Genomic DNA, 26008 nt, shown 5'->3' with positions numbered 1-26008 from the left:
TTTTTGGCATCTTTACCACCATCTACACTGGAGCCTTCGTGAGTCGCCCTAGAGAGTCGCCCCTCGTGAGTCATCCTAGAGAGTCGCCCCTCGTGAGTCGTCCTAGAGAGTCGCCCCTCGTGAGTCGCCTAGAGTCGCCCCTCGTGAGTCGCCCGGAGAGTCACCCTCGTGAGTCGTCCCTAGAGTCGTCCTCGTGAGTCGCCCCTCGTGAGTCGCCCTAGAGAGTCGCCCCTCGTGACTCGTCCTTGAGTCACCCTCGTGAGTCGTCTAGAGTCGCCCTCGTGAGTCGTCCTAGAGTCGTCCTCGTGAGTCGCCCTCGTGGAGTCACCCTCGTGAGTCACCCTCGTGAGTCGCCTCGCCGTACCTTTGTCTTCACTTTCTCTACCTTGGGATGATTCCTTCTCCCCTCTCCTCTCTGCCGCTTCTTCCTCTCCCCTCTCTACCCCCTCCCCCTCTCCCTCTCTACCCCCTTCTTCCCTCCCCTCTCCCTCTCTACCCCCTCCCCTCTCTACCCCGCTCCCCTCTCCCTCTCTGCCTCCCTCCCCTCTCCCCTCCTCTACCCCCTCCTCCCCCTCTCCCCCTCACTCCTTCCCTCACTTATATGCAAGTCACTGATGAGGAAACCCATCCCAGCGACCGACTAATTATTCTCTTTAAAACATTACACAACGTTTTAACAGCTGACTGACTAACTGACTGACTAACTGACTGATTAATTGACTGACTGACTGAATGACTGACTGGGTAAAATATGTGGCGTCGCAGCCTGATGGCCAGTTGATGCTGAAAAGGTGTGTGTGTGTGTGTGTGTGTGTGTGTGTGTGTGTGTGTGTGTGTGTGTGTGCGCGCAATTCAGTACTCACGTCTCCATAACAACAGCATCACCAATCACCACCAACCTGTAACAATAATAAAATATATCAGACCTGGGATTGACAACACTGATCATCAATGAAATTTAGATTCATATAAATTTTTTCTTCAAATCAAATATTAATAAAATTTTACGAGATTAAATCAGACGTGTTTTGTGTTCCGTGGCAATAGAACCATAACTACATCACCACTGCTACCACCAACATCACCACCACCAGTCAGCCGTATCAAGATGTACCCATCACCTTTAAAACATCGTGAGAGGCGACCCCGTGTTCCTCGGTGTCACCTTAGCGCTACAGAACACCCAATTTGCCGGTACTGTACTCGCTCCCTTCCACTATCATCATCGTGTTAACACCAGATGATGGCCGGCGGCTGCTGATGCTGTACATGTAGTGACAGGATAGGATAAGACGGGATAGGATAAGACGGGATAGGACAAGACGGGATAGGATAGGACAGGACAAGACGGGATAGGACAGGACAAGACGGGATAGGATAGGATAGAGTATAATGAAAGTGATCGTATGTATATATTTAGCTCAGTTACATGATGTTTGTTTAGAAATGACACGTGAAGGTGGTGGTGGTGGTGGTGGTGGTGGTTGTTGTTGTTGTTAGTAGAACCATAAACGAGCATCAAAGGCTACCCCTAGGTACTCTGGTAGTTGGTAACCCATGACAATAAACACATCAAGAACAAAGGGGGGCGGGGAGGTGCGGGGTGTGGCGGTGGGGGGTTATTTAACAAGCCACCCACCAGTTTCCCACCCCCTTCCCTTCCCTTACCACCCCCGGATTACATTGTGAATTAAAAAAAGGATTAATATTTTTTCCGGAAGACTTTGTGTCCTACCAACCCACCCCCTCCCATCCAGACCACCCACCCCCACCCCCAGCCCACCTCACCCCACCCCATCTTTGTTTTCTTTATGAAGATCAACGCCCTGTAGTCCCCGGCCACGCCCACCACCTCACTTCTCCGCCTCACCTTACTCAAACGTCACGAGATCAAATACTGATTTAACTACATAGAAAAAAAATGACCCCAAGACTATCTGTTGTTTTACTGACACGAGCGGCTGAAGGCAGATGAGGCTTGACAAGTAAGGGTGGCTCAAGTTGATGCGGTGGAAAGACGCTTGAGGCGAGTCTGGTTGTGGATGTGTCCGCCAGCCACACTTCCTGCGGTCCCACCTTGCCGCAGCCGCAGTGTAGTCTAATATCACACAAATACAACACTTATCTACTGGTATGTTGTTAAATTTACAACACGTCACGAAGAAACAATACTTTCAGCATAATAACGTAATGTCTAAACACTGTCATCACACAGTAGTAAATATCAACACTGACAGCAGCGTCGAGTGGAGGAAATAATGAGTCAGGTAGCTAGCAGCAACAACAACAGCTGACGCACAGGAGAAAACACCCAGCGAGAACGAGAACTGACCCCGATAATAACCTAACCTAATCTAACCTCAAAAAATTTACAAGTTCTTATCATATCATACAAATATTACGAACTGTAAGTAATTCGTACAACACCAACGTATAACAATCAGGGTAGCAGAGGAAACGACGTCCCATTTACCTGTTCCCACAATCAGGACAATTGCCTTCAAGCCAAAGAATTATCTGGTCTAGGGGTCATGAGGTGGTCGGGATTCTTCTCAACAAACATCATAACCTTTCCTGGAGCTAAATACAAACTTACGTTCTCTAATAACAAGTAAAGTATTAATTAATATATATACCTGGACTGAATAATGGGAACTATATTATTAAAAAACCCAGTAAACTACGACGTATTATCTTTAATTATTTCATACGTTCAAGATGTTTGATGATAACAGACTTACACAACGTCGGAAGTTGGTCTCGTTTATAACAGGTTGTCGTGCAGGTGAGTTAATAAGGAAAGGTCATGAGCTCTGCCACAGGTCAATGAAGTTAGAAGTGAGGCAGACTCCATCAGATTACTAAAATAACTATAGTACTCAACCACAGCAACATCAAATATAACAAACAACACACACACACATTCCAACACACGTTTAATAATTTTCTCGCTCACCAGCCACTAAGGATGTAACCAAGGTCAATATTACAGGCCTCTAGCTGACTCGTTTCCTCATCCAACAGCCACAAGGACACTCGACAACAGCACTAAAGTTCCTCGGTGTAACTAAATGATTGACGTGGATGTGATCTGTAGTCTGGCCACCGTGTACACTCGCTGATAAAAGTCGTAATACTTAATTAATGTCTAAACTTGGATATAGAGCGAATTATCACTCACCAGTAACATCTTATATATGCAGAGAAATATAATTAAAGATCATATAAACATTAAGTTGATATATAAACATTGTTAACATCGGAGGGGAAATTTGGTTAACTCGTGAGAAATGTTGTCGGTTCTTGCAGTACATACTAACCAGCTTTACAAGGACCATTAGAGGCCTCAATAGCATTAGGGTTAGGTAGTGGTGACAAGACTATGGTAGATAATAGGAACACCTCACCATGGTAGATAATAGGAACACCTCACTATGGTAGATAATAGGAACACCTCACCATGGTAGATAATAGGAACACCTCACCATGGTAGATAATAGGAACACCTCACCATGGTAGATAATATAGGAACACCTCACCATGGAAGGTAGTGGGAGGGGTGTTATCACAGCGGGGATCAGTCAGAGTGAAGAACAATACACTTCCTGTGTTGGAGTATCAGGATGTCACACACTACCACCATCATCACCATCCTCTTCTACCACCATTACCACAACGGCTATCACCCCTATCACCTACCAATACCACCCTCCTCTTCCTTCATCACCCTTTATCCAGTTATATTTAAACAACAAAAGAAAACTGATTGACACGTAAATGCTTTCAAGTGTTCAGTAATAACCATCATTGTCGTTTAGGTCACGTCTTATTCTTGTTGCTTGGGGTTATTTATACGAGTACAGGCTGGTGTCTCCCTAACTCGGCACCACAACTCGGGTTATTTATACGAGTACAGGCTGGTGTATCCCTAACTCGGCACCACAACTCGGGTTATTTATACGAGTACAGGCTGGTGTCTCCCTAACTCGGCACCACAACTCGGGTTATTTATATGAGTACAGGCTGGTGTCTCCCTAACTCGGCACCACAACTCAAGAATGGCGACACCTACACTTCTGACCTACACTCCTGACCTACACTGAGGCTCATTATGAATAGTAATGGAACCCCACTGACCTGCTATGCATTAAGAATCATTATAGGTCATAGGTCAAGGTCATAACTGAGAAACACATTACCACTTACCTTGTGTTGGTATGCGCTAAGAGTTCAATTTAGTTATCATTATTTTTTTTTTCACTTAAGGATCACACTAAGACTCCACACGATCGTTACGTCATTCTCAACCCAGAAAATTGACCAATCAACTAAGTGACAACAACAACTTATCATCAATGTCACTTTGTAAATATATAACCATTAATACTCAACATCAATGCCCTCTATTGGTTCCTGTATCCGGTATCAACACAAAGTAAACACCTGTGGTATTGTACCTTCCTCGTTATACCTGTACCTATATTAATTATCTATATTTCCTGTGTGTACTGTTATAGGTGTGTATTGTAACAGGTGTGTACTGTAACAGGTGTGTACTTTGACAGGTGTGAGGATGTTGGGCCGAAGCCGGATGCGTCGCGGGGTGAGCTTGGAGGTAATCGTGGAGGAAGACGATAACGCAGAGGTCGTCCTGGACCCAACGCCCCTTATGGAAGACGATGACGAATGCCCTGACGATGATGATGACGACGACTACAGCGAGAATGGTAGACCTTAATAAATCATCGTCTTTAGTCTATATTTAAAAACAAGTCATAATTAATTTTTTCTGTAATAACATCTAATTCAAGTTTATTGGGAAATTTTATTGATTTATTTTTATTAACAGTTTGAATATGTCAGATGGCTTCACACAGGCCCTTGAAATTATTTAATATTTCCAATGTAATGAAAATTTTAAAGCCAATTATGTTGTAAACCTAACAATACATTAAATCATAAATTATTATAAGTTTCTATTACGATTATTATGTCGATCTTGTGGGTAATAGTTTATGAAAAGAAAAAGATCATAATATAAGAAAGTAAAGGTGAAGGGTTAACAATATCCTGCTACTGATGGTCAAGTTAGTCTATAAGAAATTCCTCCTCCCAGGGACACAGGTGATTCAGTCTTACACAAGGGGAAGCCATTGGATAAAGTGAAAGTATAAAGATGGCATTCACCTCTTGGCCTTTTATACCAACAATATATACATTTCTTTATCCCCCAAGGACCAATATTTTTTTTTTATTTACAATTATATAGAAGACAAGTAATAATAGAGTTATTTAATTATTTTTTATAAAGATTAAATAATATGAGGTTGACTCTCAGCTTTTGAACCAACATTTATATTAGGTTCTTCCTCACCTTAAGAGTTATCTAAGTATTATGTTTGGTGATTGATTCAGGATTAAGTTATGATGATCTTTTCTCAGTTAACTCCCTGAATGATCTTGAACACATTAATAAACACAAATGGAATGCCGTAAAAGAACAAGATCAACACTGCAACAAAACCTATAATTCTAACAACTAGGAATTACCTATAAACATAAGCAACACCAACCAACACAGTCCTGGAACACAATACCGGCAATGATTCATCACCTATAACACCACATCCAGGGAATTAAGATCATTAAATTTATTGAATTGAGGCAACAGAGACGTATTAAACCAGCGAGAGTAACAACTTCATAACGAACACTTTCCACAAACACTTTCTTCCTCGATCACACTTATCACCGACGCCACTTTGTGCTTTTTACCCAGCAGGACGGTCGGCTCCTAGCTCCCCTGAAGGTACTCAAGGAAATGGAGGAAGAGGAAGATCAGGAGGTGGAGGATCATCAGCGGAGGAAAGGAGGAGAAAGCGGGAGAGGAGGAGGACCATAGGAGGACTCTCAAGGATTCGCTCCGTGTCTTGTGAGGCCCTTACCCTTCTTGATACCAGGTGAGACAACAGGTGATAATGTTAGAACAATACACTGGCCGAGTCAACTTCATCTGTAAGTCATAATTCTTCAACACCCGGTTATGATCTCTCTCTCTCATCTTTCCGTTCTGAGGCTAAACCAATCACGAGACGAATTGGTCCCCCCCCCCCTCAAAGACTGTCTGGGTGAGGTAGGATCCAGGAGTGATCGTAAAGGAGACTGGAAGGATTTATTTTATGGGTTTCCTTAATCACAATATCCTTCAGGCCCCTTTTGATCTTCTCCTTCCAGATAGTCTAAGATCCTAGCCAGATATGAACCAATAAGATCCTTAGTTCCAGCACTTAGCCAGATATGAACCAATAAAAACCTAATATTCATGTCCATCCTATACCTCCCTGCTATCTATTTTCTATATAGGCCTATTTCACGCGCAAAAACTATAGGCCTACCACACATTCATCAACAAAAGTAAACAACTGGATTAAATATGTGTAATAAATATGTTGCCACACACACACACACACACACACACACACACACACACACACACACACACATTATCACACACACCAGTAATGCCCCACTTGTATAAAACAAATGTCGAAACAGGTGATAGGTAGTGGGGAAGGGGAGGTGGGGGGTTAGGGGTGGGGGGCACCACTCATCTCTATAAAATGTAGCAATATTCCCCAAATGTTTCAATAGATTTTATTTATTTTTTTTTTTATTCTGTAACTTAAATCATCATCCTATTGTAGCCCCTAAACACACTATCATTTCCTATTTCATTCTTCCTTATTCTGATTAATTTAATTTTTTTATTTATCACAATTTATGTTAACTTCTCAACTAGCCACGGCACCTATCCTCTCCTACTCCAACTCCCCTTTCCTTCACTCCCTTTACCCTTCCCCCTGAATCTTCTCCCCCTTCCCCCCTTACCCTCCGTCACTAGCCTTTGTTCGTTCCTTCTTAAATATATAGTTTATTCCACCCAAGACGTCACGTTGCCCTCGGGGGGAAAAAATATATGAACGTGTATCAGGATGTGATCATAATATGTCCGAGAATAATTTATATTACGCTCTGGAAATTCCCTGGAGATGTAATAAGATTTGTGAGAGAAATCCCTTTTAACTGATGCGCTCGAGACTTTCCCTAAAACAGTCGAGAAATTCCCTAAATTATCCAAAGATGCTGGCATAAAATTCTCTGAAATACCAATTGATAGTCGGAAAATTCCCTAAAACATCAAACAATAGTCAGATAATTCCCTAAAATACTAAAGGATACAGTAAAAAAAAAGATTCCCTAAAATGTCCTATGATGCGCTTGGGTGAAATGTAAAAAAAAAAATATCGCGAGGAAGGAGAGACAAGGACTGCAGGGGGTGGGGGAGGGGTGGGGGGCGGAAACTTCCCCACCCCACCGATGACGTCTTCTTCCCCTCACACAACCACATATTATCAACAACACTCATACAACCATAACTACAACCAATCTACAGAACCACACTAAAATGTTTATACTACAACCCGTCAAAACACACACACACACACACACACACACACACACACACACACACACACACACACACACAAAGTTAAATCCTTACTTACAATCACCCATCACAACACCCAACAATCACCCATCACAACACCCAACAATCATCCACCACAACACCCAAGTCTTCCCTCAGCATCAATGAGCCGTGTTCCTAAGTCACCATGACCGCCCTTCACTCATCACTAAGTAAACATAACAGTGAGTCAAATACTTGCGGTCAACCCTGATGACGATTTCCCTCACAGATGACGTTTTGTGTGTGTGTGTGTGTGTGTGTGTTAGGGGGTAGCTGTGACTGTAAGGGGGTGGGACTGTGTGTGTGTGTGTGTGTGTGTGTGTTCTGATGACAAATTCAATACCTCGGTGTCAACATATATTTGTCAAGAGCGTCAGCATAATATTTTATTTATAATTATATGGTAAACGAATAAGGTTCAATAATTCCTATTTCTTTTTCCCACAAGGTGCTCTAAAACGGAGGTGGGGGAGGGGAGGTGAGTGAGGGAAGGGGATGGGACGATGTGTTATTCCAGGGGTACAGGCGCTGGGGAGCATGGGGGGAGCGTGGAGCGTGGGGGTTAGGGAGCGTGGGGGTTAAACTATACATAGAATTATATAAATGTAAAATGTTTGTCTCACACTTCCTAACGAGAGCCGTACACTGTCATGAAATATACAGTAGGTGTAAATGAAATGTATATATTTCAGTGTATAATTTTTACACTAACACCACATAAATGGATTGAACTGTTGTATTTGTTTGTATCGGTGAATATCGGGGGTAGGGGGAGGGTAGGGGGAGGGTAGGGGGAGATGGGTTGGGGAGGGGGTAGGGGGTGTGGGAAGAGGGTGTGGCACAGAGGAAAGAAACGTTTAAAGAATCACTAGTCACCCCACACGTTAGGTTAGTTTCCCTAGGTTAGTTTCCCTAGGTTAAAATCCGGTTTTCAGGATTAGTGATACACATTGGTAAGTTTTCCGTGTTTGGAGTCTGTCGAAAAACCGCAAGTGGGCGTTATGAGCACCTGTGAGGCGTGAGGACAGGTACTGGGAGGTAGAGACTGGGAAAAACACAGGTAATGGGGCTGGAAATTTGGAGAACACAGGTACTGGGAGGTAGAGACTGGGAAAAACACAGGTAATGGGGCTGGAAATTTGGAGAACACAGGTAATGGGGGTGAAAACGGGAAGAACACAAGCATGAATTCATTACGTTATAAAAATCAAAACAAATGGTTGTCGTTGTGTAGCTAAAAGCATTAGTTGTGTTTTAAGGTTCAACCACAGAGATGTATGTGTTTGTATGTATTGTTTTGTCGCTTATCAAAAAAAATCAAAGGAGAAAAGGAGTAGAATATATCTTCCCCCCACACACACACTCAATCACATCCCCCACCAACTGTCTCAAGAAGCAGCAACAACAAGAAGCACAATTACCCTTAACATCACCCTGAATTACCTTACAACCTTCACTTTTCTTTTTATATATATATATTTGTTATAATATTGTGGTCGCCTTATATCCTTCCCGAGGCTTTGGTACATCTATTGGCCACCGAGAGATAATACTATTTGTTAGCCTAATCAACTAACGTCAACAAAACAGTAAATAAAAACACTTAATAAATCTCATCATTCAAACATTTTCTTCTCCTACAGTGACATGGATTCGTGTTGTTCAGAGTGGGATGACGATGATGAGTTATCCACAGCCAGCAGTAATTACGTCACATTAAATCGACCAATTAGCAGACGGCGGATCCTTGAGAGCAGCCAAGCACAGTGTGATTCAGAAGACTCCGGGATAGAGTACCATTCCAATGAAGACGATCCAGTACTTGAGGACCAATCAAGTATCGAGGATCGCAAAGAAACGGATGATTTATCAGATGACATTCACGATCAAGAAACTGCGACGGAATCCGAGGACGATACAGTTGATGAACCACAACACCAACTTCAAGACCTTCCCCCAACAGTCACCCATGAGACCTCCACTGACACACAAGCTGACTCGATCACAAGTCCGAATGCTGACGTAAACGCTGACATAAACATAGAGCCTAGTGAAGATAATATGAATGACACGAGTATTCAAGAAAATGCTGACGATACAAAAGAAAATATTGATATACAAGACAACGCTGACGGCATACAGGAAAATGCTGACGATACACAAGACAAAGCTGACGATACACAAGACAAAGCTGACGATACACAAGACAAAGCTGACGATACACAAGACAAAGCTGACGATACACAAGACAAAGCTGACGATACACAAGACAAAGCTGACGATACACAAGACAAAGCTGACGATGCACAAGACAACACCGATCTCCTCCTCAGCGCTAGAAATGGGAAACAGCTATTTGAAGAACGCGGGAAGCAGGGAGCTAAGAAGGAGCAGACGACAAAAGCTAAATACCTACAAGAGTACAAAGCTAACGAGGTACTGGAGAACAATAAGGTGGTGATAGTGGAGAGGACGCCGCCAGTTCCCACCAAGAGGACAATACTACCACGGGTGAGCTTGTGTACCTACGTCTGCCTTCACTACCAACACCGCGACACCTCTTACGCTTATTAATTTTTTTTGTCAATATCTCTACAGTAAGAACTAAATAATGTATACAACCTCAAATTCTATTATTAATATACAAGGTGTTTATTAAGACTAGTACCATGAGTTACGGGTAAAACAGGAACCAAAAGTTATTACACAATATGAATCAATGTAACATGTAAGTTTCAGTAGTCCAGGAAATGCACGTAAGTGTAGGATGATCATTGATGTGTCTTCGGGGAGCCAGCCGTCACGATATAATGTGAGGATGCTGTGTGATGCAAGTTTTGTGGAGCTGAACTAACTGGTGTAAATCTGGGAACCCGGTGAAGAGTGTGTGTGTGTGTGTGTGTGTGTGTGTGTGCAGAGGAATCTTCACACCCATCACATGAGTGTGTGAGTCATGTTGTGTGGGGCGGGAGGTGACCGTCAGTTTCAACACCTCAACAGAAGGTGATATATGTGTTGCACAGTTAATATAAATAATATCAACAAAACACTAATATGTCACAATTCAATTCACTAATTCATAATAAAGAAATGCCATTATTAACAGCGTATGGTGTGTTGCATCACACATTATGCGAATGGTCAACCCAAATGACAGTATGTGTTGTCAATAATAAACTTGGGAGTGTGTTGTGTTGGTGCAAGTTTAATTGTGTGTGCGGGTGACAGTCACCTGGAGAGCTGAAGCATCAACAATCTCACACGCCACCTGACACTCACACAGTTACCTACCACGGTCCACTGGCAGCCCCCCACCGTCAAATAATCTAATAACGTTGTCAACACACACACACACACGACAGAGAGTAACATGTGTCACACTTATAGGTGGTGGTGGACCCGGCTGAGGAGGAGCTGCAGCTGAAGCGCGCTGCCTATACCATCCGGAACAAGGAGGTGCAGCTGGAGGAGTTACCACGTCCACACACCGTGCGCAGCGTCAAGCAGCTGTTCGAGGACCTCAATACTCCAGTCGACCACTTCCGCGCCTGGTGTGATCTTGGTTAGTGCTAAAGCCGTTGTCTCCCCTTCCTGTGTACCGGAACATTATATGATACATCGTCATCATTTAGTCATCACAATAACCAGTGTTGGTCTTCATCACAACTGTAGTCTTGTGGTGATAAAGCTGTGTGGTCTCCTTTTATGGTGATACAGCAGCGTTGAGTGACCAGTGTTAGTTGTCTTACGCTGGTTGAGATGAATGACCAGCCAAGAATTTTCAGTGGTTACGGGAATATCAAAATTAATTAATCTCAATTTGTTAACCCACTAAAGTTTAAATAATTATATAAAGATGATAAAAATTAGAAAATGATAATCACGAAGATAAGGTATTTTTATACTATTTTTTTTTAAGACAGACAGTACGGAGTGTCTTGGAGTGTTTCAGGCTAAAATGGCTGCTCCTAGACATAAACTTGCCAAGCCAAGAAAACTTCCAAATGGTGGCAGGTATTTTCGGAGGTGGGGCCGGGAGGTGGAGGTGCGGAGGGTAGGGAGGCCGGAGGGTGGGGCCGGGGATGGGGGGGAGGTAATTTAATCTCTAACCCTGTCCTCAAACATCACTCCAAGGAGGTTGTTGTCATTTTAAGGGTTAAAGAGATACAACAAGTTTAATTTATATTGTTTCCATCTTGGCAGGTCGGTTCCGTGACATCAAATCTAACCCATCGAGCAAGATCTTAAGATTCGACCGAAGTGATAGTGACTCTTCCCGCCGCATGAGAATCGGTTCCTCGCTCACGCTGCCCCGTCTGCCCAGCCACCACAAGAACAACGTCGGATCTACAACTGCCAAGAACACAAACCAGAAATCACACAAAAATAACTTCTGCTCCTCAACGTTCCCTAAGGATTCATCAAAGCAAAATAAACCTTTACAAAAATTGCAGAAACAGGAACAGGTAGCCACTCAAGGTAGCCAGCCAGTCACGCTCAGGAAGCCCACCGTGCATGGGTTCAACGTGAAGAAGGCGCTGATGGAGGACCCACGCTCCTTCCACTCTCACAGCCGCAGCAGCACCACCAGTCACCAAGGCTCCAACCATAATAAGACAACCAGTAACCACCACAACCATAAAAGTCACACCCACAACAAGTCGCAACACCCGAGGTAATAATTCCCTGTAATCTGCTCATGATAACTGATAAATAATTGATGTCTTGTGATAATTTTAGAGCTACGATTATCACTGTCCAACAATAAACACCATATTGAGTCTCCAACACTCCTACGTTACCATAACACTATACCGTCACTAACATGCTTAAAAAAAGAGAAGGGTGTTTATTTCACAACCCTCAGACACCATACAACATACACTCGCTAAATGCCTAACAACTTGGCCAATTTGGAGATGTTAGACACAACAAGTTGGCCAGAAGTTTAGGAACAAGCCTGACCTTCACTCACGTCAGCTGGTCGGTAAAACAATATTTGGATTATTTAGTGATAAACAGCAGCCGTCTAGCGACCCGGTATTAACTTACACGTTCCAAAACACAAAATAATTTGGCATATAACATTATCCTCTCTGGCAGAATACACAATACTAGTGAGCCAATTAGCGTCAAAGTTCAGGATTTTCGCTCACCTAAGTAGACATTTCTTAGGCCTATAAGTATTCCCTGTTTTGCCAGAAGGCATTAGTTTCCCAGGACTAATTTTGTTTACACAACATAACAGTAAATACGTTCACAGCGAGATGACGACGGACCGGTCTGACACAGAGTCTCTGGCCTCTGACATCAGTGAGGACAGTGGCCTCAGCAATGACTCCCACAATTCTTCAGCATCATCAGTCTCCACCTCCACGTACCGGGCCCTAGATGCTTACGCCTCTGATCCCAGCTTCAAGGTGAGTGGTACTTCATCTGGTCTTGTATGGTGAACGATCTTGTACGTGGATGTTGCATGTAGGTTCATCACACACACACACACACACACACACACACACACACACACACACACACACACACACATACACACACACACACACACACACACACACACACACACACACACACACACACACACACACACACACACACACAGAGGAAAATACAGCGGGCCTATTGAAGGTGAGGCGCCTATTTCATTGCCTCTAATTTACTCATCTACCACCGATATACTGACAGTCTGCTCGTCTGCTGGTAAGTCTTCTGGTCTATCACTGAGCTGCTGGCATCACAAAGCCCAGACTCACTGCCACAACCGTTACGTCCACACATCCTCCTGCTTCCTATTCGTCCGTCATCGTGTCCACTCTCAACCATTGAACCCTAAACGTTGTACTAGTTTCAATACAGTTCAATGTCAGACAGAGTACTCTAGATATGGACTGGGGGCGTTTGACCAGTTACCTCGGTGTTATGCTGAGGAACAGAGTGGGGGAGGAGGAGGGGAAGGAGGTGTATTGACTGTTCTTGCATAAAGCTGTAGCGTGTTAAGAGTAAACAATACAGCTCTGTGACCAGCCATCACTCTCCAATACACAAGTTTATATTTATTTATTTTCTTCTCAATCCTCCTCACAGCCAGGGGGGAAACATACAGCACTAATGGTCTACAGATCGAGGGATAGTTCTATAAATTCTTGGTAAAATCTTTTCACAATTGAGGTTTCTATTTTTCCTTTTTTAACCGTATTGACCGTAGTTTCTGTTTTGTTTACCGGCCGAAGTTGCCAAATTTCCCGAGTACAATATTTATTCATCCCTTTTTTTTAATTAATAGAATGAGTAAACAAATATTTAGACCTACATACTACTCTCTTATACCGCCATCATCATCTTCACAACACACAACCATCTCTCAGTATAAGAACAACTAAATGACGTTGTAACTTGATGCTGTTAACAAAATACGACTCAATAGAAGCAACACGCGAGCCTCAGAATGACCTTTACGCCCGAAAAGACAGAAATCTGGGTAAAAAAAAATCCTGAAACCGACAGTGGAGGTAATCCGACCAACAGAAGAACTCTATTTCCGTCCGTCTGTCTGTCTGTTTTGATTTGACCTTGTCGGATGCACCCCACCCTAACCCTACCCCACCCCACTCCCTCCTCGGCTTTTTTCTGTAGCCCGAATTAAATCACTGAGGATGAGAGGAAGAGTAGTGAAACTTTCCTAGATATTTACTTCAGGGTGTTGTAGGCCTATTGTGTGTTGTAGGCCTATTGTGTGCCTTTCCCTCCCAGGCCAATTTCTTTATAACACTAAAACTCATGGAATAAAAAAAGTGGAACCAAAACATACACAGTGGAACAATAGTGTGATGTTGTTACCAGTTTGAACACTGTACCAAATAGACGCACTGCGGCAAACAGAATAACTTTCAATGTTTGGAATATTGAAATTCGAAGCCAGACTATTGCGTCAAGTTTAGAGAGACCAGTACAGGGGGAGGGGAGGGGAGGGGAGGGGGGACGGGGGGAGGGAGAGAAGACAGTGTTATAAACGAAAAGATAAAGAAAGTTCATATTGTATAGCTAAAACAAAAACAATATGGATAATTTAGTGCAGCAGTTAGGAAGTGAAGGAGGTGGAAAAGGCTAAACAAACGGAACATTCATCCCAGCAGAGAGAGAGACCCCAGGAGCTGATAGAGAGATAACGATGGACCACCCTATCTGACCTCCTGCCAATTTCCACCCCATATCCGGCCTGACAGTCTGGTCCTCACCGAGTATTTAAACAGCAACAAAAAATAATACAGTATATATCATTCTGGTATTCCTTCCTCAACCGTCTAGTTAAAGCAGATCACGCTGTTGTAGCTTCATTATACAGTCCCTCATGTTGTAGCTTCATTATACAGTCCCTCATGTTGTTGTAGCTTCATTATACAGTACCTCATGTTGTAGCTTCAATATACAGTCCCTCATGTTGTAGCTTCATTATACAGTACCTCATGTTGTAGCTTCATGATACAGTACCTCATGTTGTTGTAGCTTCATTATACAGTCCCTCATGTTGTGGCTTCATGATACAGTACCTCATGTTGTAGCTTCATTATACAGTCCCTCATGTTGTTGTAGCTTCATTATACAGTCCCTCATGTTGTTGTAGCTTCATTATACAGTACCTCACGTTGTAGCTTCATTATACAGTCCCTCATGTTGTTGTAGCTTCATTATACAGTCCCTCATGTTGTGGCTTCATGATACAGTACCTCATGTTGTAGTAGCTTCCATAAGAGTTCAGTACCTTTATTATTCTGTAGGTTCATTATACATTACCTCATTTTGTTGTAGCTTCATTATACAGTACCTCATGTTGTAGCTTCATTATACTTAACGCTACAAGAACCTCATCATTTTAAAATACATTTACTCTCTCATTTTGAAATACTGTACTACTGTGTCCTCTCTCGCGCTGTGCTTTACAATATTAACGGACTTTATGAAGAGAAAAATCCGTTATATCGAGGGTCCGTTATGTGTGAAACCCCCATCTAACGGATTATAAAGGTATGAAAGTCCGTTATATCGAGGGTCCGTTATGTGTGAAACCCCCATCTAACGGATTATAAAGGTATGCAAGTCCGTTATATCGAGGGTCCGTTATGTGTGAAACCCCCATCTAACGGATTATAATGGTATGAAAGTGCGTTATATCAAGGGTCTGTTAAGAACTCCCCCATCTAACGGATTTTATATACAGAAGTCCGTTATATGGAGGTCTCACTGTGTTGTTTCGTTATCTATAAACTTGACCACAACATCACCACAAAAATGATATATTAAAAAAAAAAATCTTCACTTTTTCATTTTATTCAGTTTTGCTCAGAGTTCATCAGTGTGTTTAACTTGAGGCAGTTTTATCACACCTCAGGGTACGCACATCTTCACTACACCTCTTGTTAGTCTTCATGTTTTATCACGTATACTTCAAAGGAACTCGTAACTCTTGAAAACTCAACAAGTGTCCTCGTGTCACATACTGCAGGAGCTTCATCTTGCTTCCATGGTAGTGCACCTTTTATCGCTCCTCGTGTGCTGCACCAACACTCAGAATGCCACAGGCTGCGGTTGCTTCATGTTCAATACACTGAGGAAGGTTCATCATAATTATCAAGTCTTCTTCAGTATTACGAAATTAATCCATAGTCTTGATTAAAGTGAAATAAAATGGAAATGTATGACAGGAATTTTGTAAAGACACCAACAACAGACCGACCGTCCACATCTGTACTGTTGTCGGTCTTCACACATCAGAGAACATTCAAGACAGAAGAAATTCCCTTTGAAGTATTTTGGCAGAATTCAGGGAAAATGAAAGCCTGGAGACCCAGGTGACGTCAACAGTGTGACTGGAGTCTGTCATGAAGACGACAATGTCTGGGACCATCAGGAGAGGTTGGGAGCATCACAGTGCCTCTGGGGGCTCTCTTATGACACGACAGAGGAGCCGTGAGTGTCACAGTCTCTCCAGGTGACTGTTCAGAGAGGGAGGAAGGCGGGAGTGCCAAGGTCTCCCTGATCTTCCACACGTTCAAGCAGGAGAGTTAAGGGTGCCACTCCCACAGTGCCACGGCCTTCCCCGCAAATAGTGAAGCTCTTTACTGACGTGAGGGGAATATATCCCTGTCAGCCTGACCATCGGTTGATAGTTGCGGAATTTTGGTATTGTTGTGACCAAGATTGTGAGGTGTGATGTGAGGCCGCCACTCCCCGACTTCTCTGAATGGTGACTCCTTTTTATAATCAGATTACATATATTGTACACACACACATGCATACTGTACACATATACACGCTTGGAGGGAAGTAACTTCAGATTAACGCTGCTATACGAGTGCTCGGTCGCTCACAAACACACACTATTGTTTTTTTGTTTTGCTTTTTTTGCTCAGAGACGAGCCAACCGTATTATCATGGACAATTCTCCCTCCCAAACGTCGCAATTTATCATCAGTATCAGAGGCTGCAGTAACCCGGCCTATCCTGGCTTCCACCACAAAACAGTAAGAAGAGTTTTTCCTCACTTAAGTCTCCACAACGTCGTGATAATGGTCGAGCCTCTAAATCCTCGCCTAATGCCCCTAGTGCTCAACACCGCCGTCAAACCTTTACGACCTAAGCCATTGTTTTGTGTTCACCGTCAGGGTTTATGGCAACACGTATTTTACTGAAACTATTTTGGGGACAACAAGTTACTCTTGATAATTTTCTCTGTTATTCTGTTAACATGATATTTTTACCCATCACACTCCACAATCACTCCACTTGTCACTGTACCTCCGCCATCTCCGTCGGTAGCTTCTTTTACACGCAACGCAGAAAGTCCTCACTAATACCTTAATCAGTCACCTCCCTCACTAGACCTTCACTGCCTCTCCCTCAATTTGTACACGCCTCCCGTAAGTCATTTCCTATACCTCTCACTAAACCTTTCCTAATAAATCTCTTGACGTCTCTCTTAATATGTTTCCACTGTCTCTAGTTATCTCTCACAAATTCTCAATCTCTCACTCTCTACTTCTCTCTCCCCACCAGTGGATCGACCCCGCAGTCATGGCCAAGATCAGGTCTGTGGGGACTACCGTTATCTTCTTCGGCCCACGTCAGCGCCCCCGTGGTCACGACGGCACTCTCAACAAGCACTCCAGGACCACCCCAAGTGGTCTGCAGGTCTCCAGGAACAACCTCCCAGCATCGGGTCTCTCTGTGTCAGGACGCAACTCTCTCTCCCCAAACGCCGCCAGATCTACACAACAAAAAATGTCAAAATCGTGAGTATGGACAAAAGTAATACCTTGTTGTGAGCACTATTTTTTTTTTAGTCTCAAACAGTTCACTATTCATTTCCTTCAATAATGACCAGCAAATGTGGACACCTCGCTCATCAGAAACGGCGACCCTTTTGTCAGTTCCCAGCACCACAGGTCTCACTGAACAGCTCGGATTCGTTATATTAGACACTTAAAAGTCCCATGAGTGTAACGAATAACGAATGTGTGTGTACAGAGGACCCGTGGCTGCGCCGAGAATCGTGGGAGTGTTGAGGAAGCGTCCAGCCAACACCGGCCCCGCCGCCCTCACCGTTGACACTGCTGCTTCAGATGACTCCAGAGCTTCTTCCCCTGGCAGGTGAGTCATCATCTTTACTTAATAGTGATGACAGTGAGAGTGATGCTGATGAAATACATACACAAGATGCCATTCTCCCATACACCATAAGTCACCCATCAATATTAACTTCTTTGTAATATCACACATAATTAAACACAGACTACATGATGCCATAATCTTAATTGTATCTTTGGTTAAACTAAAATTCCTGTGCATCTATTTCTGTGTTGAGATAATTGTCCGGTGTACAAAATCCAAAGTTAAAAGCATGAAGAACTATATTGTGTCAGTTTTCACACAACACAACGCAACGCAACGCAACGCAACACAGGACGGCATTAACAAGTTTGGTTTGTCCGACAGCCGCTGCAGTGACGATTCTTCTCCAGGCAAGACCGTCAGGTGGCGCAATGAAGGTGACAACACCGTCGTCTATGACTTCACCCGACCACATCCTCCTTCAGCCTGGGTGTAACACTGTTCACCAAGCCTATTAAGTCGACCATGGGAGGGTGTCGAGGAGTGCTGGGTGTCGAGTAGTGGAGGGTGTCGAGGAGTGGTGGGTGTCGAGGAGTGCTGGGTGTCGAGTAGTGGAGGGTGTCGAGGAATGCTGGGTGTCGAGTAGTGGAGGGTGTCGAGTAGTGCTGGGTGTCGAGGAGTGGTGGGTGTCGAGGAGTGCTGGGTGTGACGTCTCGCATGCCGTTGTTGGTCTACAAAGCTTGTGATGTGTAAACCCTCCGTCCATAACTGCCGCTTCAGACACACAACCTCTCCCTCACCTCCTTAACACTTAACACACCCCTACCTCCCTAACACACCCACCTCCCTAACACACCCACCTCCCTAACACACCCCCCACCTCCCTAACATATTCCACTCAGCAGTTTTCAGTGACATAGTGCAATAGGTTTTAGAGGACCAGAAGAAACTGAATTCATTAACCCACAAGGCGAGGGGACCCACTGCTTAACTACCACCCCCTCCTTCAGCCTCGACACCCCCCCCTCTGTGCTACATGCTCTCTTATATAAACACAAAAAACATATAAAATTATTTCATGTTACGAGTTATATGTTTCTGGTTGCCATTGATTTTGTGATATAGGTTTTTATTATTATTATTATATATGTTGCCTACCGCAGATTATAAGGTTTAATTTAATGTACATAATGATATAAATTTACTCTTATTTCAAGCTATTATAAATGCTGTTAGCTATACGAATCAGCATTAGGTGAAGTAGATACATACATACATACATACATACATACATACATACATACATACATACATACATACATGCATACATACAAAAAATAGTAATAAAACAGACAACTTTATCAAATATTTTCCCCATAAATAAAGTTACAATTTAAGCCTCACACACACACACACACACACACACACACACACACACACACACACACACACACACACACACACACATATATATCTTGCTTACCGGTACATTAACACATTAACGAGAAATCTTTTAACTAACAGATCAAAACTGGACCAACAGTGAAGCTCAAATACAGGTTACATAATTATAACATATAAGTTGGAATTATCAGATAAGACAACAACAGGAGCAGGAGCATCATGAGTGACTGTCTATGAGAAAATAACACAAGGTTGGTGGAAATTTTCGTGGTGGTATTACTCGCTGGTATTGTCTCCACCTCCACCAGTGTTTGTGTCGCCAGGGTCAAATATTATCCCTTAGAACGGTGTAAAAGGACTTGTAGTTACCTATGGACTTAAAACTAACACCAACAGTCTGGAGGATATATTGTAGACTACATCAAGGTCTTGTGAATAAAATATGGCAAGGAGGGAAGGATATATTGTTCAGATCAGCCATGGTTACTTTATGTTGTATACAGCTGTAGTTGATGGTTGAAACACTGTGATGTCAAGAAATAAATAAGAGGATTCATTATATAAACATTTACTTAGAACAATACTAATCGATAATCAAAAAGCAATATACAGTCACTTCAATAAAAACTATCTGTACTTTGGGTGATCGATGAATTCCAGAATGAACACTATGACTCCTGTTGTCTCGGTAGGGTTGTCAAAATCCTTCGTTCATTGTGTCATATTTTTTCAACACAATTTTGTATAGATATTTTTTTTTTAAGTGACTGTACAGCTGAACTTAGTTACTTCATTATGACGGCCAAAAGTATGTCCTCACACATAAGACATACAAAAAAATCATCTCACTGAATGTTACTTGAAAACTTAACAAGAAAAAAATGGTATAATATTAATAATTACGGTAAGGAATACAAGGTGAATGTCATAGATAACGAAGGTAAATCACCCAATCACCATCCGTCTTAAATAGATAACGAAGGTAAATCACCCAATCACCATCCGTCTTAAATCTGTATAATAACATCTTGTCTCTTTGGATATAAATAAGTTGACCATTATTATTGTTTTCTTATCTTATCACATAATCCGAGACGACCTTAACCTAAGCTCGGCAGCCACCACTACCCCAATAAACATCATGTATATTAAATCAACTCACCAAAAAAAATTGAATTTCCTCACTCAACAACTTACAACCCCCCCCCACCTCCCCACCCCACCTCCCCTCCCCCAAACAAATATAAACAAGAAAATAATCAACTCGAAAGAAAACAAAAACAGGAAGACAAATTATTCCCCCCAAAAAAACCAATAAACTCAAAAACTTTTCATAGGTTATTTAAAGTAAACATAAACTCCTCAAAGTAAAAGTATATCTACAAGTTAAAAAGTAAATCAATCTTTAGCACTTGTGAACTAAACTACCGAGAACATTTAAAAGTTATATTCCGAACACAAAAGAAAAAAAAAACTCTTAAAGAACAAAAATAAAGTTAATGAGTAGAATTACGTTTTAGTATTTGGTTTAATGTAGAGAGAGAGAGAGAGAGAGAGAGGTGGTCACGTTATAAGTACCAACAAACAGGTTCTTGTGCTTATGAGTTCCTTACACTGTCACTCATTACCCCCCATACACCTCCCACCCCCCATACACCTCCCACCCCCCCACATATTTCCCAATCATTAATCCCCCCTCCTCTCCTCTAATTTCCCCTTACCTAGACTTCTCCATTCATACACACTCCCCATTCCTCTCTCTCTCTTCTCTAATTTCCCTTAGTTAATCCTTCCTCCCTTTACTCTATCCTCTCTCACTATCCCATTTTATACTCTTTCCAACTTCTCCCCCTCTCCTCAAGTCTTTCATTCCCTCTCTCCGTCTCTTCTCACCCCCCCCCCTCCTCCCACTACCTCACTCAACTTAGCAAAAATGAGAGAGTGGGAGAAGGGCCCAACACTCAGGATTCCCACCAACTCCTCTCAACTGTTTCCGGGAAGGCAAAAGTTTATCACCTCCTCACGAATTCACTGAATGTATATACACTTTAGAGCTTCGGTTCCCTTAGGCCTTGACTGCTCTCTGGGTTAGGCGGCTTTGCTTGTACTTTTTTTTTTTTTTTAGTTCTTGTGGTTTTAATCGTTTCATTTTCTCTGGGGTAGTTTTTGTTATTTTAGTTTTCCTCTTTTGGGGCAGAAATACGGGATATAATTGCTATATATTTTCCTAATGCTCAATATTTTGTCTATACTGTGAGACACTCCTCTAACTTCCTTCATTCGTGAGACACTTACTAGAGACGAAACCGCCATATCAAGAACTCATAAAGTCAAGGAACACGACCCATTGAACCAACATATAACGCTGCCATTAACTCACATATTCAGTTACTCAAGACAACTAACATCACCGACCACATATTTATTCCCCAAAGTTTATAAAATCAAACAACGGATTAACCAGAAGCCTGAGAAAAATGCTGGTTGGTTAGGTTAGGTTAAGTTTGTAGGCCCTAAACCTATCCTAACTGCGGCCAAGTCCTAATGGGTCCTTGATGTGAGCTTATGTATTAGGTTAGGCTAGGACCTATTAGATGAGAGTCCAGCGGTCCATTAGTCCTGGGAACTGTTGTCATGAGTACCAATAGTATCCAGTCTTGGTAATTTATGGCGCCATGGTTATGAATGAAGGAGGAATTTAACATCTCGCTAAAACCATTCGATCTACGGCACACTTCCGTAAATATCTATTTTGTTTATAAATATTCCTCCTTCGTGATATGTGTCTACAATTGTACGAGTATATATTATTACAATTACTATAATATCGAACTGATTGGCCAAGAGAGACTTTAGTAAATAATAACACAGTTTATCACACTGTAAGTAACGAAAACATAAAACGTACAAGTTACCCCGTTAGAACGCCATACAGTACACCAGTTTTCTATGACAACTCTCAAAACAGAAAACGGATAATGGATCAGATTTCAAGGTACGGTTAAGTAAATGGTAAATGGCTGGAATTTTTAAAACAAATGCACATCATCAACAAAGTTTATGAGGGATTTACAGTACAAATAACTGGAAAGAGATATAACACTACTATACATTAAGGAGTCAGATCTCAATGTAAATAATGAAAGCTTTCTTGGGTTATCCTTTATCATCTTAACTGTTTACCATTATTTGTACACCCGCACCACACACAGTTGCCTCTATTTATAAGGAGTACAGTACCTGGTGTGTTTTGAGAGATGCGGCACCACCGCCCACCAAACAACAGATAAGGAACCAATGACGTTCTAGTTGATAATCTATATTCACAGATAGATACGGGGGAGAGGCTGCTTATTTAGCATCCTTAGTCTGGTTACCATAGCGAGGATAGTTCTGCCCATTCTGCTAATTTCACTACGATGTAAACAAACAGTGATGCCACATCTCACAAGGTTATGTACCAGTGATAAGATGTGGCAACTGTACATGTTGAACAAATATGAAATGTGCGATGATTTCATTGACTAAGATATACTTCCTGTGGGTTACATCAGGTGATGAGACAGTTCATACTCTACTACTCACAAAAAAGAATTACAGTATATTAAAACAGAAATCTGACACGAACATTCAATGCCAAATGAAATGCAATATAGTTAGATTCTAAATGTAGTTACATTTTATCATGATTACATGTATATTTGACAAGTTAATAATTATAATAAGCTGTCCGGTTCATGTATATAGTGTAAATATAATCTTGAACTATTAATATTATGAACCAAACAGTAAATAGAGTATAGTAACTAGTACTATAATCTATTACTAGTATTATAATCTATTACTAGGAGGACACGACCTTCCTTGTAGCGCTATGAACTTAATCAGGTGCTATTATTTCTCCATTCCTCATCTCCTTCATACATCCTGTGATATAAATCTTGATAAATTTAATAAACTCTCATAAACAACATCATTGAGGAGAGATGATCAGAGCCGTTTAGTAAATACATCTAATAAAGTAAAAAATAAAATAATAATAATCACAATCCTGAGCAGTAAATTATGACTTTATTTTGTACAGTATAGTTTATTATGAGTTATATTAAGAGTAGAGCTGAAGGCTGTACACATAGATATGAAGGAAAAATATATTTCAAACACCACTGTAGTCAAGAGAGGTACCTAGACTCTCTCTCTCTCTCTTGATTTATCTCATACTGTTTTGTCTACATTAACAAGAGCTAATGACAGCAAGAGTCGCCTAACCTAACCCAACCTAACCTAACTTACTCTTGACGAAACACTTCTTAGGAAACCACAAGGCTGAAGAACTATAGCTACTGATGGCGACAAAAGAACCACTACACCTGTCTCTTAACTCAGGTTCTCTCCGGTACAGATAACACAGGTAACACATTAATTAGTACCTGGTTTTAAGGTGTCATTGGAGGCGGCAACGGAAGAACACCATCTTCTGCAGAATGAGGCACACGGGAGGGCGGCGGCAGTGGTGGGAGGCACCTGTAGGAGAGGAGAAAAAGCTGTCAATATAAACACAAGGATGATTATTACGACCACCAAGAGCACATAGACAAAGAAATCATCCTTATCATTCGTACATATAATTAAGATAACAGTCATTAGTAATCATATGACACATTATTATCACCATACTCATACAACACATACTATAAAGATACATTTACTGTATTTCCTTCATAATAAAGTACCCTCAGTTCCCTTGTATCATCCTGAAATAAGTGTCAGTGGTGGTACAGGAACTTCAGGTTTCATGAGGAGATAATTGCCACTTGGGGTTAGATCTCGGTTGTTAATTTCAGAGCGGTTCAGTTGTTCGATACCTAACCAGCCATGAATAGACTGTGGACTTGGGGTATATATTTAATTTACGAATTATTTTCACCCCATTGGTTTATCCATTGAATTGCAAAACTATTCGATCGCCCCCTCGTATAAGACAACCACAATCTAGACAACCACAATCTGCATAACCACAATCTAGACAACCACAACCTACATCACCACAACCTCCACCAACACAATCTCCACCACCACAACTTCCACCACCACCACAACCTTCCCTGACCCGACACGTTCTTGAGCGGCCACTTGTCTTTATGCAGAGGTAGAGGAGGAGAGTGTGGCGAGGTGGTCACGACCATCCTGGAATGCGAGACGAGAGGCAAGGTAATAGAGGGAGGAGAGAGGTGGAGTGGGGAGAGGGAGTGGGGTGAGGGGAGAGGGTTGGAGTGGGGGGTGGAAGGGAGAGGGAGGAAGGGGGCGGAGGATCAAACGGGAAATAACAGAGGAAAAGGGTAACATTGACAACGGTAACAGCAAACAACGGTAACAGCAAACATCGGTACCAGCAACATCGGTAACGGCAGCAAAAGCAAACATCGGTAGCAGCGTCAATTAGTACGGGTAGAGTAACAACATTAGCAGCGTCAGCATCAGAATCAGCGGTGTGTAAAACTATCAGCTTTGATAACAAATGAAACACGTCAGCAGCCGGAGTAGGGGTGCTAGTGTCAGCAAGAGTGGCAGCTACATACAACTTGGTTAACGTCAGAACTGTAGTAGTCAGTGTCAGCAAACGGTAGTAGTAATCTGTCAGCAACGGTTGTAGTCAGCAACAGTAGTAGTAAAGTATCAATAACAGTAGTAGTCAGTGTCAGCAACGGCAGTAGTCAGCAACGATAATAGTCAGTGTCAGCAACGATAGTAGTCAGTGTCAGCAACAGTGGAGCGCTGTCAACACACGCACACAACGTTCCAAAGCCGCATCTCAAGCAAGAGCTGTGGATGGAATCTGAAATGGGAACAATTCGGAGACCCAGACTAAGAGGGTGGGGAGGGGGGTGGGGAGGGGGTGGGGGTGGGGAAGGGGGGGGGAGTGGTCAGTCTCACCCTCTTGTGTTGTTGGCACGAGGTGGAATAAGGGTGTGGGAAGTGGTGTTGGCTGGGCTAGAATTGTATAGGTTGGTGGTGGTAGGATGTGGTGTGTGGTAGGATGTGGTGTGTGGTAGGTGTGGTGATGTGTGGTGCTTAATGACTTGATCTATCAGACTGGTGACTATGCTAACATGTATAAAATTCGTCACAATTCGTCACAAATGATACACCACCATCAGCTTGTAATGTCTGTTGGGTTAACATGCGGTAAGGTAAAGTAAATAACGAAAGAGAACAAGAGAACAGTGAACCAGGCAAGACACACGAGGAGACAAGACTATTTATTATCCTAGACTGTGAACCATCTCGTCTGCAGGTTGCCACAGTCTTAGGATAATGCAGAACAAGGATCTCACTCATATAATAAATAAATAAATAAATAATAAAATAAATAAATAAATATATAAAAAATAAAATAAATAAATAAATAAATAAATAAATAAATAAAATAAAATAAATTAAAAATACCTGAAATGC

The 26008-nt window shown here is 42.2% G+C and overlaps 2 protein-coding genes and 1 long non-coding RNA gene across 4 annotated transcripts in view; 2 read left to right on the top strand and 1 right to left on the bottom strand.

The window, feature by feature from the left end:
- The window catches only part of LOC121877391 (serine/threonine-protein kinase pakF-like), a 52485-nt gene extending 33469 nt beyond the window's left edge, over nucleotides 1-19016 (top strand). Inside the window, exons 2-10 of one of the 2 annotated variants that reach the window (XM_042383136.1) lie at nucleotides 4566-4727; nucleotides 5783-5960; nucleotides 9172-10039; nucleotides 10916-11090; nucleotides 11732-12203; nucleotides 12792-12948; nucleotides 17594-17829; nucleotides 18065-18187; nucleotides 18533-19016. In XM_042383136.1, coding sequence (XP_042239070.1) covers nucleotides 4574-4727; nucleotides 5783-5960; nucleotides 9172-10039; nucleotides 10916-11090; nucleotides 11732-12203; nucleotides 12792-12948; nucleotides 17594-17829; nucleotides 18065-18187; nucleotides 18533-18644 — 2475 coding nt within the window. In that variant the 5' untranslated portion in view covers nucleotides 4566-4573 and the 3' untranslated portion in view covers nucleotides 18645-19016. Of the gene's footprint in view, nucleotides 1-4565; nucleotides 4728-5779; nucleotides 5961-9171; nucleotides 10040-10915; nucleotides 11091-11731; nucleotides 12204-12791; nucleotides 12949-17593; nucleotides 17830-18064; nucleotides 18188-18532 lie in introns of both variants that reach the window. The other variant, XM_042383135.1, reaches the window with a different exon arrangement.
- LOC121877435 (calcium uniporter protein, mitochondrial-like) overlaps nucleotides 1-24976 on the bottom strand; it is a 79111-nt gene extending 54135 nt beyond the window's left edge. Inside the window, exons 1-2 of the mRNA XM_042383199.1 lie at nucleotides 24935-24976; nucleotides 23983-24076 (exon numbers count right to left, since the gene is read on the bottom strand). Of these exons, the coding sequence (XP_042239133.1) occupies nucleotides 23983-24076; nucleotides 24935-24976 (136 nt within the window). The remainder of the gene's footprint in view (nucleotides 1-23982; nucleotides 24077-24934) is intronic.
- Nucleotides 19037-20616, top strand: LOC121877392. The gene is made up of 2 exons (XR_006090997.1): nucleotides 19037-20492; nucleotides 20535-20616. It is a non-coding gene; the product is annotated as an uncharacterized LOC121877392 (long non-coding RNA).
- Nucleotides 24977-26008: the final 1032 nt, after the last annotated feature.

The sequence above is a fragment of the Homarus americanus genome, unplaced genomic scaffold, assembly GCF_018991925.1.
Source record: "Homarus americanus isolate GMGI-L3 unplaced genomic scaffold, GMGI_Hamer_2.0 scaffold367, whole genome shotgun sequence".
In the NCBI taxonomy this organism is placed as follows: Eukaryota; Metazoa; Arthropoda; class Malacostraca; order Decapoda; family Nephropidae; genus Homarus; species Homarus americanus.
The sequence above is the reverse complement of the archived record's forward strand: the minus strand, read 5'-3'. Positions and strand labels throughout refer to the sequence as shown.